Raw genomic sequence first — 17,684 nt, 5'->3', positions numbered from 1 at the left:
TTGACATTTGAAGTTTCAATGACATTCAAGCAAATGACGTATTGAATGAGCGCTTTTTTGAAATTTCACACCAATCCGTGTCAATATAGAAATAAAACATGATTTTCTATAAACTTTTTGAAGGTTTTAATTTATTTCAAAATGAAAAACTTAAATAAAATGCTTGAAAACAGTATTTCAAAAATAAAGGAGAAACGAAATGTAACTTGGAGTGTTAGTTTTCTGGTGTCCACAGTTTGAATGTACGATCAAATGATGAACTGACAATATATTGTGAGTTGGGTGATATATCGACGCTCATAATTTTGCCATCGTGCCCTTGAAGTGTTTTAAGCGGTTGCCATGTCTTATTTGACCAAATCTAGAAAGAAAACGAAAGAAAAAATGTATTATTTTTAATTTTCATGGATAAAATACGTTATGTAAATGTGAATGTCAAACTGCGAGAAAATCGAACCTAACCTCAAACTAATTCCGAATAATCAAACACGACAACTGTCAAACGACAACGTTCATGAGAAAAAGGTGCACATGTTTGCAAGTAGTTGGCATTTATTTGTGATTTTGTTGGTCAAAATTTGCGTGTAAAAGTGCAAAATGAATAAAACCAAATTGAAATACGTAAAATATACGAAACAAGAGCTCGATCGATATGTTCGTGATAAGAATTCATGCATTACACTAACGAATAGTGACATGCATGTCGGTTTTCCGCCATGGGGTTTTGCCAATTTCCAAGAGACACTCACAAACATCATATCACGCGATAAAATCGGAAAATTCGACATGAAATTGGATGGAATTGTGCTGGAAGTGCGAAATATCAAAGTATTTGGCAGCGTGTATCCAGTATACGATGATGATCCCATCAATCATATCAATATTAAGGCGAATTTTTATGTATTCCAACCACGAATTGGGGCTGTTATTAAAGGCACGGTGAAACACATCTCACACGGTCATGTTGCGGTCATTATTTATAGAGTGTTCAATGTTTCGATTCGTTTCAATCGGGTCGCTGTACGGGATTCATTGGAAATAAATCAACAAATCTCATTTCGAATTAAAAAGTTTGATTTGAGTGGTGCGATGCCATACATTGAAGGTGAATTTATTGAGACGGCCAAACTGACGCTTGATACTGTGAAAAAACACTTGAAATTCGACGATGATGACGAAAATACAGCCAATGGGGGCGATAGTGGAATTAGCACTGAGGAAAACGATAAGCGGAAACCGAAAAATATGAATAAGAAAAAAGAGAGCAGCAGCGAAGAAAGCAGTGACAGTAGCAGCGATTCTGAATCAGAAGCCAATGCCAATGATGGATTAATTGCTGGTTTATTTCCGAACGTAAGTTTTTTTACGAACGTATTCATTCTTTTAAACAATATACTAAGCCAAATCGTTTTTCTTTTTCATTAGGTAAAAATAAAAACCGAAAAAGTATCTGAATCGGATTCAAGTTCTGAAGATGAAGAAGATTCTCGTTTGCCAGTTTCAGTTTCAAAGATTAAAAGAGAGAAAAATTCGTCAGACAGCAGTAGCAGCAGCAGCAGCAGCAGCAGCAGCAGCAGCAGCGAAAGCGAAAGTAGTAATGACAGCAGCACTAGTTCCGATTCAGACACTGAAGTAAAGTCAAAACTAAAACGTCCAAAAAATAAGGTGGGACTAAACATAACAATGCCATTACCATCAACATCTCAAATAAAACGAGAGCCACAAAGCGAAGACGAATCAGAGAAGCGAAAAAAGAGAAGGAAGACCTCAAAAAACGATAGCAAATCATTTAAATCAATAGAAAAAGACCTATTTGATAGTTTCCTTAAGTGAATTGACTTTTGAGACAATTTATGCATTTATACTTTAGGTCCGACTCAAGGAATTTTTGTTAATAAATATTTTTTTATAGAATATAAATGAAAATGGATGATGTTTTTCTTACCTTAACCGAACAATCATAGCTGGACGTAACCAAAAAGTTGCCACCGTCCTTTTGATATTTCACATCTGAGATCAAATTCGTATGTGCTGGGATTGTGTATACTGGTTGACGACGTCTCAAATCCCATATCTATTAAACGAACGATTTTTTTTTTAATTTCATGATTTTTCCCATTATTATTGATTGTTGAAAATTACCTTGCATGAATTATCTCCGCTGGCGGTAGCAATGTGAAAACCGTTTGGTGAAAAATCAACTCCATAAATGGCACCTAAATGTCCTTCCAAGAACATAATGCAGCGACCAGTACGTAGGTCCCATACACGGCCAAATGAATCAAGACCGCCGGTTACACAAACACTACCATCATTTTGGAATGCAATGCTATGAACACCTCTTGAGTGACCCTCTTGATGTAATACCTCTTGTTTTTGCTCTAAATCCCACAGTCGCCACGAATGATCATAACAAGTTGTGCCTAAAAATCTTCCCGACGGATGGAAAGCTACACGAGCCACGCGATGTGGTACATGGCCAGAAATATCAGCAATCGATTCTTCACTACCAAATGACCACAATTTAACGACACCGTCGTAAGAACTCGATGCCATTGACACAATATTATCGTCATCTTTATGCACGCCCGGACGAAATGCAATGCCGCATGTGTACCAGCAATCACTTCGAAGCGTTAACAATTGCTTGCAATCAGGTACACTCCATAATTTACACAGACCAGACCAACTAGATGTCATTAGCAACGTAGAATCATCATTGAATCGACATTGACTTATTGGTCGTGTATCACCCACCTGACTGCACTCTAAACTTAACGATTGCAATTTTTTCTGCAATTCAACCTGAAATGGATGAGCGCATTGGTATTAAAAAAAAATATTAATCGAACGAAAAAGTCAAGCCTTACCATTCGGCCAGCTTTTGTTGCACTCGATACATCACGCGCTACTCTAGCTTGCTCCAATCGTTCTCTGGCACGCGGAAGCGAATAATGAGCTAACCAAATTCGAGATGTACGTAAAGCGTCCGGTCCTTCATGGTACCAGGTTGTTTCTTGTTCACGTTGCAATTGCTTCCGTTCTTCTTCTTCGGCCATTTTTTGAGTGATGGCATTTTCGCCCAGACTAAAACAAAAATAACGATTAGATTAGATCGAGAATGGAGATTTTATATACGATGTTTTTTTCTCTGTTTTAATATAAATTTACCTAGCCAGCAGCTCTTTTAATCGTCTTCGACGTTCAGCTGGTCCTTCTCCAAACAGACAGATTGGTTCGTTTAATTGACGCAAGTTTTTCTTGACTTCAACATCATCCGTACTGACATTGATAAGACGTGCCTTTCGCCTCCGCTCGAACTCTTCGAGCAATGCCGTTTTATCCTTTGCCCTGAAATTATTCGAAATTGAAAGACATACAACCCATTCAAGCGTCTAGTTTTATCGACAAGAAAAAAAAAATGAGTAAGAGCGACATACATTTCATTTTCCAAATCAAAGTACTCATTGGAGATGTTAATATTGCCACCGGAATTGGACGGTGGTGCAATGCTGGTGGCTGCAGTGGTTGGTTTCTTACTGTCCGGTTCATAGTCATCTTCGTCCGATTGGATTTCTTCGAGCGTTTGCTGTTTCAGCCACTCACTATTATCAAGCGTACCATAATGGATTGTTTTTTGTGGTTTTTTATAAATCAATTCCTCGTCGTCCGACATTCTGTTTTTTCAACGAAAAACACAAAATAACCAAACTTTATATTCAAATGTTAAAACAAAAACAAAATCAACAAATCGCAAAATCACAAATGATTTCGGAGTTTGTTTGGATAAACGTATTTCTGTCAAACAATTCGGTCTAACCTCAATAAATTTCGATTGACAGCCGCGTTCTTGGGCGCTCACCACGAAATATTCATGCAGTTTAACATCGGGCAATATCTCGCCATCACCACCTCATATGTGAAATATTATTGTTTTGATCCCAATGCGACATATGACATTTCGCTTTTATGTGTATGTGTGTGTGTGTGTGTGTGTGTGTGTGTGTGTGTATGAGTAAGCGCACGTTGCGGTTGTTGTGCGCAAACTTTTACCGCACATCTCGTGTAAAGCACACCAGCAGCTTTGAAGCGAACGAGGAGAGAATTATCCAAATATTTGGTAAACAACCAGAGCATATCACACACAGTGTGTGTACCATGTACCTAGTAACGAATGGCGTGATATCCATGTATTTTCATTTATCGGTATTTTTACGGCAGAGAGTAGACGAATGAGATTGTGCGTGTTTTGTGCTATGTTTTTTTTTTTCTTCCTATCCCTTGTCATTCACATTTAGGCGCGCTCTCATATTGTTGTATGTGAAACACAGAGAGTGTCGTTGGGAAATGTTGTGAACCCCAAACCAATTACTTTCTTTATATTTATAGTGGCTCACATTCACGCATACGCTGACACAACGGATACTTTTCACCAGTTTACATATACATACACATAAACGCTACTGTCCCATGTTGTGTCGAAAAATCGAACCGAAAGGGAAATGTGAATTTTCTCCGTGTGTCACTTATTCAGTGTAATTGTTATCAAACGGTTCGCTACAACCATCGTTTTGCTCACAGTCTGTTTCGTCGATGTTTTTGTCGTGAATGGATTTTGTTTTCTACCGTTTTACCATCCGATATTTATTCAAAAAATTGTGTGTAGTGTTTTAAATGTCGCTTGGATCTTTTGGCCGAGAAAAAAGCGCTTAATAGTGTATAATAAATATATTTGTTTTTGGTTGAGTATTTGTCTTAATTTCCGTGCTGGTGTTTATTGATTTTCGAAATTTTGCTGCAGTCCAGTGTTATTTATTTTGCTAGTTACATTTCGTTCGTATGGCATTCATTGGAATGATAGTTGGTCTATTTTTTTTAATGCCAAATTTCAATTATTTCCAAATGTCCAATTTACCGTGTGTGCTGATGACTGTGCTCATTTGCTTCAGAATAAAAAGATAATTAGTTGACGTTGTTGTAAATTATAGGCATAAAAATACATCGTCAATCTCGCACAGATCTAGTTCTGGAGAAACTGCAGAGGCTTTATAGTGAAATACGCATAACAAATCGCGCATCATATTTGTTCAGCGAAAACGAGAGTGAATTCAATCTCTTGTGTTTCTTCTCATACAGTTGTTTTTTTTTCAACTTCGACTGGCTTGTTGTTGCTACTGTTTTATTTTTCTCTCCCCGTTTACCATTTACTATTCATTGCCGTGCATATTCAGTTTAGAATACCCATAGAATCTTGTTTGCCATAATATTCTTCGTATACACTATTAACCTGTTTATAGCAATTTAAGTGCATAAAAAAATATGAATTGATGTGCATTGCATGCAATAAATTTAAACAGGACAATCGCAGTGAAACTGTACTAAAGTATTTTAAGCAAATCAACGACGGTACCAGAAATGCAAATCTTCTCCCCTTTTATGCTCTTTCATATTTTGATTCTATTTTCAAGTTTGTTTGCTTTTTTGTTTGCTTTCTTCTTCTTCTACATTCCTAATGCAATTCATGACACATTGCCTTACGTTTGTGATTTAATATTATTATGCAAACAAGAATATCATAAACAACAACATTGTTTTATAACATAACATTTTCTGAATTAAAAACTTGAATCACGTTTCACAATTCGGTAAATTAAGTTTGCGACTATATAGAATGCAAACCGAATAATACATAAAAACCAGCTTATATCATCTATTTTGAACGTTTTTCACATGGCCGTTAATGGTCATTGATAACACAGACATTGCAGCAAGAGCGAAAGAAAGGGAGAAAGAATGTGAAAAAAAGTCATCAATTAAAACACTCACGCTTCGAATATGCAAGTGGACTACCAGTCGTGCCAGTCATTCAACAATGCTCGTTGCTTGCGTTATATATAACACAAATGTCGAAATTATCGTTGTGAATAGAGCATTTTATCAGTAGAATTTTTTTTACGAATTCGCATTAGGAGAGGGGAACAAGTTGTGTGCGAAGCATTTACGAATTATTTGTTGTCGCAGTCTCTGGTGCGTTTGTGAGTTTGATGCAAGTTTTTATTTAGAAATTGGGAATACCAGGCTTTAAGCGTTGTAATACAATTTCTCAAGCAATAATGTATCGGCACGTTGACGTGGTTTTCGACGGAAATTATTAAAAATAGAAAATTTGCTCATTCCGAACTGAGCGCATCTAACACCATTATTTGCGTAACGAGGCCCATATAAAACTCAAGTGATCGGCTCAATGTTTATTTTCATCAGTGGAAAATAATAATAGTTATATTAAAAGTTGCAAATTATTATCGTTGTAATAACCAAGGCCGAGATAATATGAAAATAAATTCGGATGCGACGATTTTTTTTCACGCAGTTAAGTGTGAATCCAAAAATGAATCGGTAATGCATTATTATTTCGCGAGTTTTCGTCGAGCCTAGATGTTTCATTCAATTTTGAAATGTTAAATAAAAATCACGTGAAAATTGGACTCTGAGAGGAATAAAAATAGGCCAAGTTTCATTTTAATCCGTTGAGTGTGAGAATGCAATAATTGTTTTTTTTACATATTTTTGTACAAAATGTGAATTTTTCTAGTACTTTTTTTCGGAAGATACAGCTCATACTAAATATGTTGATTAAAAGTGAAAAAGATATGATTTTGCCGCTAAAAAACTGTTTGGAAACCATTTGATCGCGGGCTCATAGAGATTTGACTAGTGTTCAAAGTGAAAACAGTTATTACCAAAACATTTTTATTTGATAGTGTTGTGTCACACTTGTGTCTTGTGTGACTGTACAAAAAAAAATCAGCAACATTGAAGTGAATATGGAATTAAGTGATTCTGAAAATGTCACCATAGAAAGTCGGACTAAACGTATAACGAAAAATTCATGGGTGACATTAACCATTCTGGTATTTTTTCTAATACAATCAAATGCCGGACATATTAATCTTGATGATGTAGAGGAGTCATGGTTTAAAGATTTTAGCGTCCATTTACTTCCGCTTCGTATGATTCGAAATAAGACAATACCATTGCTAAAGTTATCTGGTCTATCCAGCGATGATATTGAAGATGGTGTTCGAATCAAAGCAACGCTCTCTGCCACCAATTGCATGGGCAACGAAACAGATTTGCAAATTATAAACGACGCACCTTCGAAAAATAGCATTAATCGCACGACCGATTTAATCGTTTCAATCGATAATTTCAATTTTAAACAACAGTCAGCGGCCTATCTTTGCATCAAAACCAAATATGATCATCTCTATCAACACATGGGAGACCAATCGAAATTTCCAAAGTAAGTTACAACGCTTTTTTCTTGTTCCTGAGCGATGAAATTATTTAAAGACAATTTTTTTCACAGGCATCCGATTTGCCAATGATTTTTTATAAATTACCAAAAACACAGAAAAAATAGGCAAATATTTGTTTTTGTACAAAATTCAATCAAATCCAAAAGATGCGATTACGTTAATGAGCCATGTTGCTCTGCCAGAAACCAGTTTAAACTAGACTGTGTACAAAAATGCCAGTTGCCGGTCAATAAAAACGTGTAATTTTCTATTATAACCATTATATAAATGCAATAAAACCTAAGCACACCGCATGATTATAGGTGCTTTGCTTGTGTTCATTCGGTTGTACGTTAAACACGATGTGTCAAAACGTGGGCGTTCTGTCAACCAATTCGTTTACGTTCATACGTTTTTACATTCAGTTTTTCTCATTCAAACGACGACTACCTGCACACATTTCACTTAATTGACACCACAAATCATTTGTATTCGATTTATCTATTTCGTCATTCAACGATAAAGCGGTATATCTTAGAGACAAAAACACTTAGAAGCGAGTCAGTTTTGTTTTAGTTTCATTTTTGTTTTATCGATAGTCATTCACTTCGTACAATTGAATGAAAAAAAAAATGAGAACAAACGATATTTCAACGTGGAAGGTTACAAACAGAACTCTTGTGCAATATACCATTCTACTAAGGGATTCAACCAGCTCGACGAGAAAAAAAAATCATTGTATTTGTGTAAACAAGTTGGTTTCTTCATCCGTCATTTTGCCGAAATAAAATTTGTTTGGCGCATATTTTGTGCTATTATTTATTTGGTACACAAAATTTGTTTGTGAATAATAAAAAAAAGATAATTTCAGTAATAATGCGTGCACTGCAGACATTTTATTCGATTAAAGAAGAGTAGCGACAACAATAACAAAGAAATAGAGGCGAATGAAGCACGAATATAAAAATATGCTGTTTTGCCGTTGCTGCTGCTGCTGCTGCTGCTGCCGTTGTTGTTGTTGGTCCGTGAGAATGAGACACAGTATTTGGCCAATAAAAATATGATCTAAACAATGTGCATGGGGACAGGGATTGATCTTTTGTACTCGCCACACTGAATAGGACCGTATTCAATTTGGTTACGAAATATTCAAATACGCGACAAACCATCATTTTCTTTTCTATTGTGAATCAAAATCACTAAAAAACACTACACTATTAAACCAAAACACTAAACCAAAACACTACACTATTTTCATCCTCACAATTTCGTTTCATGTATTTAATGACATAATAGCTGGTTTTTGCTTGAAAATTCGTTTAGCAACCAATGTGTGTACAAGTACATCTATGGTTGTTTTGTTTATTGAATTCATTCTGTCGGTCTTTCTGTCAGCTGTGTGTGTGTTTCTTTTTGTTCGTGATTTGATAAATGCAAGAAGAAGAACAAAATACATTCAGTCCGGTTTAAATTTGATTCACATTGTACAGGAATACAACCAAATCATTTTAAAAATTTGTATTTAGAACACGCTTCGTATTAATTTCAATAAATTTTACTCATTTTTTTGTTATTGTTGTTTTGGTTGAATTGAAAATGAAATAGAATTGAAATGACGAACATAGATAAAGCGTTTTTTTCTTCTTTCACTGCAATGAGTGAAAAATGCATAACTTCATTCGGCCTTGTAAACGAAGATCTACAATGTACATTAACTGATTGAATCGACTGTATATGTGGGTTGTGTGCCAATTGAATAAAAACGATGAATTCGACTGAAAGGAATGGACAGTTTTAGTGCGTGTTTTAATTGGATTTCTTACACGGACTTGACGGTTGAAACATAAAATAAAATCACTTTTCAACTTACCTTTCTTCTTGAAGCTCCGCTGAATCAATAACACTACGAGAATTCTCAAAATGACTCATGGTTGAGTGTCACTTTCATTGTTTAACATCAACGAATGGATTACGTGGAACAAATGAACTAATCGTCTTAAATATATCGTATTTCCTTCTCATCTATCTTACTTGATTTTGTTGCCTTTCAACACATTGTAAAACTATTCAAGCGTACAACGATTTTGACAAATTACCAGCATTTTGAAAAATGAAATGAGAATGATGAATGCGAAAGCTTGTCGCTGACATTTTTTTTTTAATTGCATTACATTTGCATCGTAATTTTAACGCTTTCATTGTAAACATTTTGCATTCGTTTAAAATTATTCCAAAATAAAATGCAAGCGTAGCACAACACATACAGCACCGTGATAAACCATAAATATATTTAATTAAAAATAAATGTCATTTGAGCTTCGTATGCCATTGACTTTCGTCTAATTACAGGTCATGTACAATGTTCGGTGTAAACATTACGCAATGGCACATATGACACCGATGTGATCCATTTTAATCGATTCTGATTTCACTATAATTAACTAATCAACTTGGATTTTATTTTTGTCGATAAAAACCTAACTTCAGTCTGTCAGTCTAATGCTTGTCAAACTGTAACTTGATATTGGCAAATAACAAATAGACTTCGTTCCCTCGGTACATCGATTTTTTTTCCGTTACCTGTGAAATTAAATATTATCACGTAGGTATGACAGCAATGTGATAGACAAGTGAACCTTCCACCTATGTTCGATGCGGTAAAATAACTAGCGAATTTGCAATAGACATTGATAGACATTGTAGTTTATCATTTTTTAAAACAAAAATTGATCGACTTCTGTATCCGCTTTCGATTTAAATTGATGAGTTGAACATTTGCTACCCACTAGACAGGCACTTCTAGAAGTTTGAGAAGAAATTTAACGAAAGGAACATAGAAAGAACATTTAAAAAACGCAATTTCTGACGAGGAGTTTGTTTTGAACACTTTGTCGTTCACAACGTAATAGAATCCTTATATTTTGCGTCACACAAAAAAAATGACTTTCTCAATTCCACCTACACAAGTCTCGATTTATATAAGCTCTAATGCCCAAATTCATTTTCCCAAATAACAGATTCGTTTTAATGATGTCTAAGTGCAAGCTGTGTATTTACTTTACAAAATTAATGTATAAATAATAATTTGTGCAAATCAAAAGTCGAGAATCTAGTTTGAAATGAATCAAATTTTAAAACAAAGAAATTTTGTTTGTCAAAGAGTTATGGAGTTTGAATTCCTTGAAAAATGGTCGCAAATAAGAAATCCCACACAATTAAATGTTGGGGATGCGCCAACGACAGCTTGACCACCTCCATGTATTCAATTTCGAAGATAAAAAAAGAAATCTAAAAACAAAGGTATTCCTTGAAATCCGACAAATTTGACCTACACATGAGAAAATAATGCTAATTGCTCTTTGAATTTTTTTTTCGCTGGAAACTGAAAATCCATTTCAATAATTGAATCATGATAATAATGGACGAACATGAGTATTGTTTGCAATTCGCTTATATAATGCCGTTTCTAATTTTGCTAATGCATTTTTTTCGCAATGAAATCGTATACACTTAAACCGTGTTTGAGAGGAAATCCGTTCTGAGAACACGAATAGTTATCGGAATTGAAAGCTTTTTACAAGGAAACTTTAATCCAAATCCATCAATCATAGCGCGGCATACACGTGCAAAAAAGAAAATCCTAACAATTAAAATTCCTTCGTTTGAAATTCTGTCAATCCGCATTTTAAACAGTTCATTTGGCAGTCCATTATTTAATATATAAACAGATTTCGTGCTATAAATTAAGCACATAACCCCTCAATCAGCTGTTCTATATGTAAGTTTTTCGTTGTGTTTATCAACACACACACACACACACACACACACACACACACACACATTTCCGCACTAAAAACGTATCCATGCAAATAGATTAATTCTTCTAGTTTATTGGTGAGTGACGGTCGTAATAGTAATTTAAATGAGCTCATTGCGTGTGTTGTATAATCATAATTATGGCATTTTCATTAATAAAAACCGAAGAACTTTAACATGAATGTGTAGGTAACAGGAGACATTTTGCTTCATCATTCACATGTTAATTGCGTTAATTACATTTACGTTGCAGTGAACATTTGCACCAGAATACTTCCAAAGTGAAATTGATTACGATTGGTTCGTTGAACCGAATGTTTTAGACGAACCGAATGCACGAAGCTCTCAAAATCACGTGCATCTCGATTCATAATTACATTATTTCCAAAGTTTGATTACGAACCGTTGGCATCAGTGTTGTTTACATTCATAGTTGTCGGTTGTAGACATGGTTCTTGGCCGAAACATTGTCTGCCAGCTTTGAACGCTTTAAATCAATTCAATAAAGAATTTTGCATATATTTACGACGAAATGGCAATGAAAGCTTCTATAATGTTCGTTTGCATTATTTGTTTACTGCATTACACCGATGTAAGATTTAGAATCACGTGAAAAACTTTGAAGAATGTTTTTTCGGAATTTCAGAAAACTTTTTTCGGGTTGAACAAACTAAAAATGGTAAATATTAAGGAAGTGATAAACCAAGTTATCAAACCTTGAGCCAATGTCACGTGCATCAATTATAATAGCGAAGTCACGAGTGAATAAGAAGACCTATATATACTACAGATAAGACGAAAATAGATGCATTTCTACAAGCATTTCGCTTCTGAATAGTATTTACAGAAAATATTTTCGTAGAATGTTTATTCAGCTTTTGTTTGGTCTGTGAAATGTTTACGTTTGCTAAATATCGATCAATGTAAATTGAAACCATGCTAATTATAATTATTATAATTGATATTGTGTGGTCAGTGGCTTTTTATTAGTTATTCCAAATAACTGCATTAATTATTGGGTAATGGTCTGTGCAATTTTTCCTCAAAAAACACGCATAAGCTCGAATTCTCATAGTTTATCGCAAAGTTCGACCATTATAGTTCCCACTATTATATAATGTATTCATACAAGACTCGAGTGATTCGCGTGTATAATGCATGTTAACATGTGAAATTCCATAAGCTTGCAATTTCATATTGAGCACGTTTTGTTTGTCGGCCCCGTCAATCGGAAGAAATATGGCTGCTTCGCACAAAACTTCTGAAAAACAATTGGCACATTCTCACACTCATCAAATGGATTCAACCGATATTATAACCATATAAGTGTAATTTAAAAGTGTAAATTCCATATAAACCCATGCGTGCGACGAAAAGTAAGATTTATCGAATGATAAAAAATATTCATAAGATTAATCTAAACGTGATTAAAATAATGGATAAATTGTCTAGATATACTCAAATAATGGCTTGTAAAATTTATCGTCCATGTTGTTAATTAAATTGTTTTTATTTTTGTTTGTTTCCGATTACAGTTTATTGAGTGTGGATAGATTTAGTCGGGATCGTCGTAATCAACAAGTTTTTCCAACGACCGTACGCAGTGACAATAAATGCCGTTTAGGTGAAATACGAATCGATGGAATGCGCATAGAATCGACAGACAAAACAATTGAATACGATGACGAAAATATTCCGGAACTTATTACACACACAAATGCACGACTACGATTATTTGGTTGTGGCTTCACCGACCACACTGTCGTCACATTTACTAGACAAATTAATGACCGTAATGGTGCTTGTTTATTACCTGCATCGGGACAGTTCAAAGTGTCTAGCGAAGGATTGCTGGAATATACAGCTATTGTTGATATTATTGTGCCGAGCGCCGAACCAACACCTTATTATTTTTGTGTAAAAAATGCCGAAGATTCGATAGAAGAAAAGGTTTGTATATTTTTTTAGATGAAATTAGAATAATCATAAAAAGATAGAACATAATCCAAATAATATCAAATAACATAAAGTATAAATGTAAGGCGACTCGTGTTGCGGTATGAATTTTCAATGGTCATTTTTTCACCTGAACATTCATTTTCCCCCACATTCATCAGGCACAGTAAAAATTATTTATTGATATTTTTATTATTTGAAATCAGAAAATCGATCGAGCTCAACCGTTTATACATCAAGGTACTGAGGCTTGGCTATCGATGCGTGCGACTGAATTGATTTTACCCACATGGTTGGCAATCATTATAATAGTCTGTTGTTTATGCTTTTCGGCTCTATTTTCTGGACTGAATTTGGGTTTAATGTCGCTAGACCGAACGGAATTAAAGGTATGAACGTGATAATACTAGAATTTCTCCTGAAAAAGCATCATATTTTGGTAAATCTTCTCTTAATGTTTTATTTTTATGTTTGTGTCCTGTTCAGATTCTACGAAACACGGGCAATGCAAAAGAGCGAAAATATGCAGCTAAAATTCAGCCTGTCCGTGACCATGGCAATTTTTTGCTCTGCAGTATTTTATTGGGAAATGTTTTTGTGAATAATATATTCACTATATTGCTTGATGGTTTAACATCGGGACCTGTAGCTGTGTTATGTTCAACACTGTTGATTGTTGTTTTTGGCGAAATAACACCACAGGTAAGGAAAATTGAACATTTATTACACATTCTGCTGTAAGCAATCACCATTATTTAACTAGCCACGAAGTACACTCGAAAAACAAAAATTCTCATGATATTTATTTACAGGCAATTTGTTCGCGCCACGGTTTGGCGGTTGGTGCAAAATCAATAGTTATTACCAAAATATTTATGGTTTTAACATCTCCGTTGGCTTACCCAGTATCGAAATTATTGGATGTCATATTGGGCGAAGAGATTGGCAATGTGTACAATAGAGATCGTCTCAAGGAATTGGTTCGAGTAAGTAAATGAAAAAAGAAAGTTCGCCTCCTCCTCCCTCTACAAACATACAATACTTTTGGTTCGTTTCAAAATGAACGTTTCAAGCCATAATTATGTTAGTATTTACAACTGCGGGAAGTAGGGTGTAAGTGGTTTGACCTATAAATAAAGTGGTTGTTTGGGAACATTTTTGGATTTGGTTGTTTGGCCATAATCATGTGTTGAATATGCACGGAAAATATGAAAATTCTATTAAGAATCAAAACACGCAATATTCAATGGCTTTATATGTGAATTCATCGCAATAAAAATTCACATTGAGTTTCTATTCAAATTATAGAAAGAAAATCACGAATCACTCAAATATATTCAATTTTTATGGTTCTTCAGTAAAACTAGTGACATCAGATTTATGGCAATCATTTTCAAAAGCTTCGTTTGATCGATAAACGCCTTTTCTTCACGCTTTTTGATGTCGACAGCCATTCAATCGATATATATATATATATATATATTGCCAATGCGTTGCTCATATTTCATGTCGAAGGTTCTTTTGCCAAAGCGCCGAATTTTCAGATCAGAAATTATGAATTTTTCGTAAAGAAATTCTTTTCCGAAAAAACAAACATTTTTCATAAAAAATGTTTTAGACTTTGTTCGTTCAAATAGTCGTCTGTTTGATTGATATGGATAAGATTCGGGCAAATGTGCGAAATTTTATCCTAAACAACGCACATTTATTTGCTTTTTTTTTTTCAATGCTGTCGCAACGTCATCATATTCGTTATGATGAAAGTGCTCACGTTCTGATAATGATACCAATCAATCTAGCTGTTTTGAAGAAAATAATCATTACCAGAAAACGAACAGACAAAAATAAATATTGGCAATAAATAAAACCAACATCGTTCATTGCTTTTTATAAATGTCTACGGATCCGTACCAAAAATCTGTATATATATTTTTTGTTGATAAAATAAAATCTGTATTTCTCTGCAATCGAAGAAAAATGTTGTTACCAAATTTAAAATATTCGACAGGTTACAAAAGATGTGAACGACCTTGACAAAGATGAGGTCAACATTATATCGGGTGCTTTAGAAATGCGAAGAAAAACTGTTTTTGAGGTGATGACACACTTAGAGGATGCGTTCATGCTGTCAATTGATGCTATTCTTGATTTTGATACAGTCACCGAAATCATGAAATCAGGATTCTCACGAATTCCCGTTTACGAAGGCTTACGGCACAATGTACAAAAGTTATTGTTTATTAAAGATTTGGCACTAATCGATCCGGATGACAATACCCCATTGCGAACGCTGTGCGAATTCTATCAGAATCCATGTTTTTATGTGTTTGAAGATGTAACGTTAGATGTGATATTCAAGCAATTCAAGGCCGGCCAACAAGGGCACATGGCATTTGTGCAGCGTGTCAATAACGAAGGCGACGGTGACCCTTACTATGAAACGGTATATTCTTCTTTTCTTTTTTTTTTTTTTTTTTTTTTTCAAAAAAAGACTTATCGTCTATTGTAAAAATTGTATGTTTACAGATAGGTTTGGTGACACTCGAAGATGTTATCGAAGAGATGATTCAAGCCGAAATTGTCGATGAAACGGATGTTTATACGGATAATCGAAATAAAAAGAAACGCAAAGTTATGAGCCGAAAACATGACTTCACAATGTTTGCCGCCGAACGTCGTGACGTACAACGCATTCACATATCACCGCAACTAACACTAGCCACCTTTCAATATCTCAGCACAAGTGAGTCTATTAAATAAAATGATGTGCAGAATGGCACGGTATTAATTTGAAATCATTCATTATGCTTTAGCTGTTGATGCCTTTAAAAATGATTGTGTGTCAGAGACAATTTTACGTCGTATATTGACCCAAGATGTTATTCATCATATTAAAATTAAGGCAAAGGAAAAGGATAATCTGTCGCTGTTGATTTATGAACAGGGAAAACCGGCCGATTATTTTGTTTTGATTTTGGAGGGAAGAGTTGAAGTGACTGTTGGACAGGAACATTTGCTATTTGAATGTGGCCCATTCACATACTTTGGGACACAAGCTTTAGTACAAAGTGTTGGCGTTGGTAAGTATGCGATCTTTCTTCCGAAGTTTATCATCTTATTTATTCAATTTGTTTATTCAGCTGAATCGCCACAACAAGGATCTTTGCAGTCACTTAATTTGGATGCCGTTATGAATCAAACGTTCGTGCCTGACTACTCAGTCAAGGCCATTTCTGATGTAATTTACATAGCCATCAAACGTACACTTTATTTGGCTGCTAAACGTGCTACGCTTATGGAAAAATCGAAAAGATATGGAGGCGATTCGAATGAACCAATCGATTATGAAGTTGAAAAGGTAATCAATTTTAATTTTTAATTAGCCACTTTTTATCATCAACATTGATTTTGATTTTTAAGCTCCTGCATTCACTCGACGAAGACGATCGCAGTGTGAGCGCTCATACAACCAATTTGAATGCATTAAGTCCTCGTGCCAGTAAATCAGCGTCTCCAACCGCGATCAATGTGGTAAATACTTATTGATTTGCTAAATTTTCTCTGAAAAATAATGGAATTTTTAATTTGAAAACAGGAACACACCTCGAATGGGCCTACGTCATTAAATGATCAGCGTGCCTCTACGCCAGCCGTTTCTTTTATTCCCGAAAATCAATCAATTCAATTTCATACTCCCGAAAAAGAATCACGCGAAACCGACGCTCTTCTAGCACCCCAAACTTAAAAATCATAATTTCGCATAAAAAAAGAAACCCTTTTTATCCTACTGCTACAAAGAAATGAACCTCAGAAAAAATGAACCCAAAGATAAGCACCGCTTTTGAGCTACGCGCCTCATTGATACAATGAAATTTGTTGTGCTGGAAAAAGGGACGATGACGCAAGCTAACCTGTTAGAATTACGCTAATTTACGATGAAATCGTAAGAAATTGTTTATATAATTGGTGCCAAAAAAGCCTCCACGCGGTATCCACTCAATGCGCGAATGAACGAGGAAATATAGTCAATTGTTATATTTATTTCGAACTGTACTTAATTCTTCTCCCTTTTTTCTATTTAGAAAAATGATAAGTGAATTTTTGAGGATTAAAACCTCACAAATTAATATAATTTAAAAATAATATAAATTGTTAAAAAAAAAGAAATTAAAAATAGTATTTATGATATCTAATGCCCGTCATGCAGAGAAGTTGTATTTGTAGCGAGTCCGACCGTATATATATTCAAAACGGATTCATAATTTATTGATGATACCTTTTAGATTTTAATTTAGCCACATCCTTTGTACATACAAAAAGAAATGTAGAGAAGATTTATGAAATTTTCGTATAAAAGTCAATCCCATAATATGGAAAAGAGAGATTATAAATGATGGAATGGCACGTTGAATCGACCCGCAGACAAATAATTAGATGATAATCTAGATACTTAAATGACAATTCCATTGTTGTATGTAAATTGAATGAATAAGAAATCCAAGGGAATAGAAATGATGTGGACGGAACAGAGCAAAAATACACGTACAAATTATTCTATCAACTTGAGAAAAATGAAGTTTTTTATTTATTCATTTTTCAGATCGTCTTTCCTTT

General features: G+C 34.6%; 3 protein-coding genes across 5 annotated transcripts; 2 read left to right on the top strand and 1 right to left on the bottom strand.

The window, feature by feature from the left end:
- Positions 1 to 102: 102 nt before the first annotated feature.
- LOC116343769 (U4/U6 small nuclear ribonucleoprotein Prp4) lies at positions 103 to 3,828 on the bottom strand. Its single transcript, XM_031771992.1, has 6 exons — positions 3,441 to 3,828; positions 3,172 to 3,351; positions 2,871 to 3,087; positions 2,143 to 2,805; positions 1,946 to 2,074; positions 103 to 361 (listed from the first exon to the last, which is right to left on the bottom strand). Exons 1-6 carry the CDS (start codon positions 3,674 to 3,676, stop codon positions 215 to 217), a joined length of 1,572 nt encoding a protein of 523 aa, XP_031627852.1. The 5' UTR covers positions 3,677 to 3,828; the 3' UTR covers positions 103 to 214.
- LOC116343771 (uncharacterized G-patch domain protein DDB_G0278987) lies at positions 279 to 1,926 on the top strand. Its single transcript, XM_031771994.1, has 2 exons — positions 279 to 1,353; positions 1,426 to 1,926. The coding sequence occupies exons 1-2, from the start codon at positions 598 to 600 to the stop codon at positions 1,831 to 1,833; spliced, it is 1,164 nt and encodes a 387-aa protein (XP_031627854.1). The 5' UTR covers positions 279 to 597; the 3' UTR covers positions 1,834 to 1,926.
- Positions 3,829 to 4,502: 674 nt separating the features above from the next.
- Positions 4,503 to 17,631, top strand: LOC116343892 (metal transporter CNNM2). Of its 3 annotated transcripts, none has more exons than XM_031772197.1 (12): positions 4,503 to 4,717; positions 6,593 to 7,303; positions 12,650 to 13,064; positions 13,277 to 13,459; positions 13,557 to 13,772; positions 13,883 to 14,056; positions 15,079 to 15,513; positions 15,597 to 15,813; positions 15,884 to 16,150; positions 16,211 to 16,428; positions 16,491 to 16,601; positions 16,666 to 17,631. In XM_031772197.1, the coding sequence occupies exons 2-12, from the start codon at positions 6,825 to 6,827 to the stop codon at positions 16,813 to 16,815; spliced, it is 2,865 nt and encodes a 954-aa protein (XP_031628057.1). In that variant the 5' UTR covers positions 4,503 to 4,717; positions 6,593 to 6,824; the 3' UTR covers positions 16,816 to 17,631. The 3 variants fall into 3 exon arrangements, with proteins under 3 accessions (XP_031628057.1, XP_031628058.1, XP_031628059.1); XM_031772198.1 differs by having other exon boundaries at positions 4,503 to 4,741; positions 6,609 to 7,303; XM_031772199.1 differs by lacking the exons at positions 4,503 to 4,717; positions 6,593 to 7,303 and adding an exon at positions 12,193 to 12,490.
- Positions 17,632 to 17,684: the final 53 nt, after the last annotated feature.

This window comes from Contarinia nasturtii, unplaced genomic scaffold (assembly GCF_009176525.2).
Source record: "Contarinia nasturtii isolate CC-2019 unplaced genomic scaffold, AAFC_CNas_1.1 Cnas_scaffold_1037, whole genome shotgun sequence".
NCBI classification, from domain to species: domain Eukaryota; kingdom Metazoa; phylum Arthropoda; class Insecta; order Diptera; family Cecidomyiidae; genus Contarinia; species Contarinia nasturtii.
Note: the sequence above shows the minus strand (reverse complement) of the source record. Positions and strands in the feature narration are given on the sequence as shown.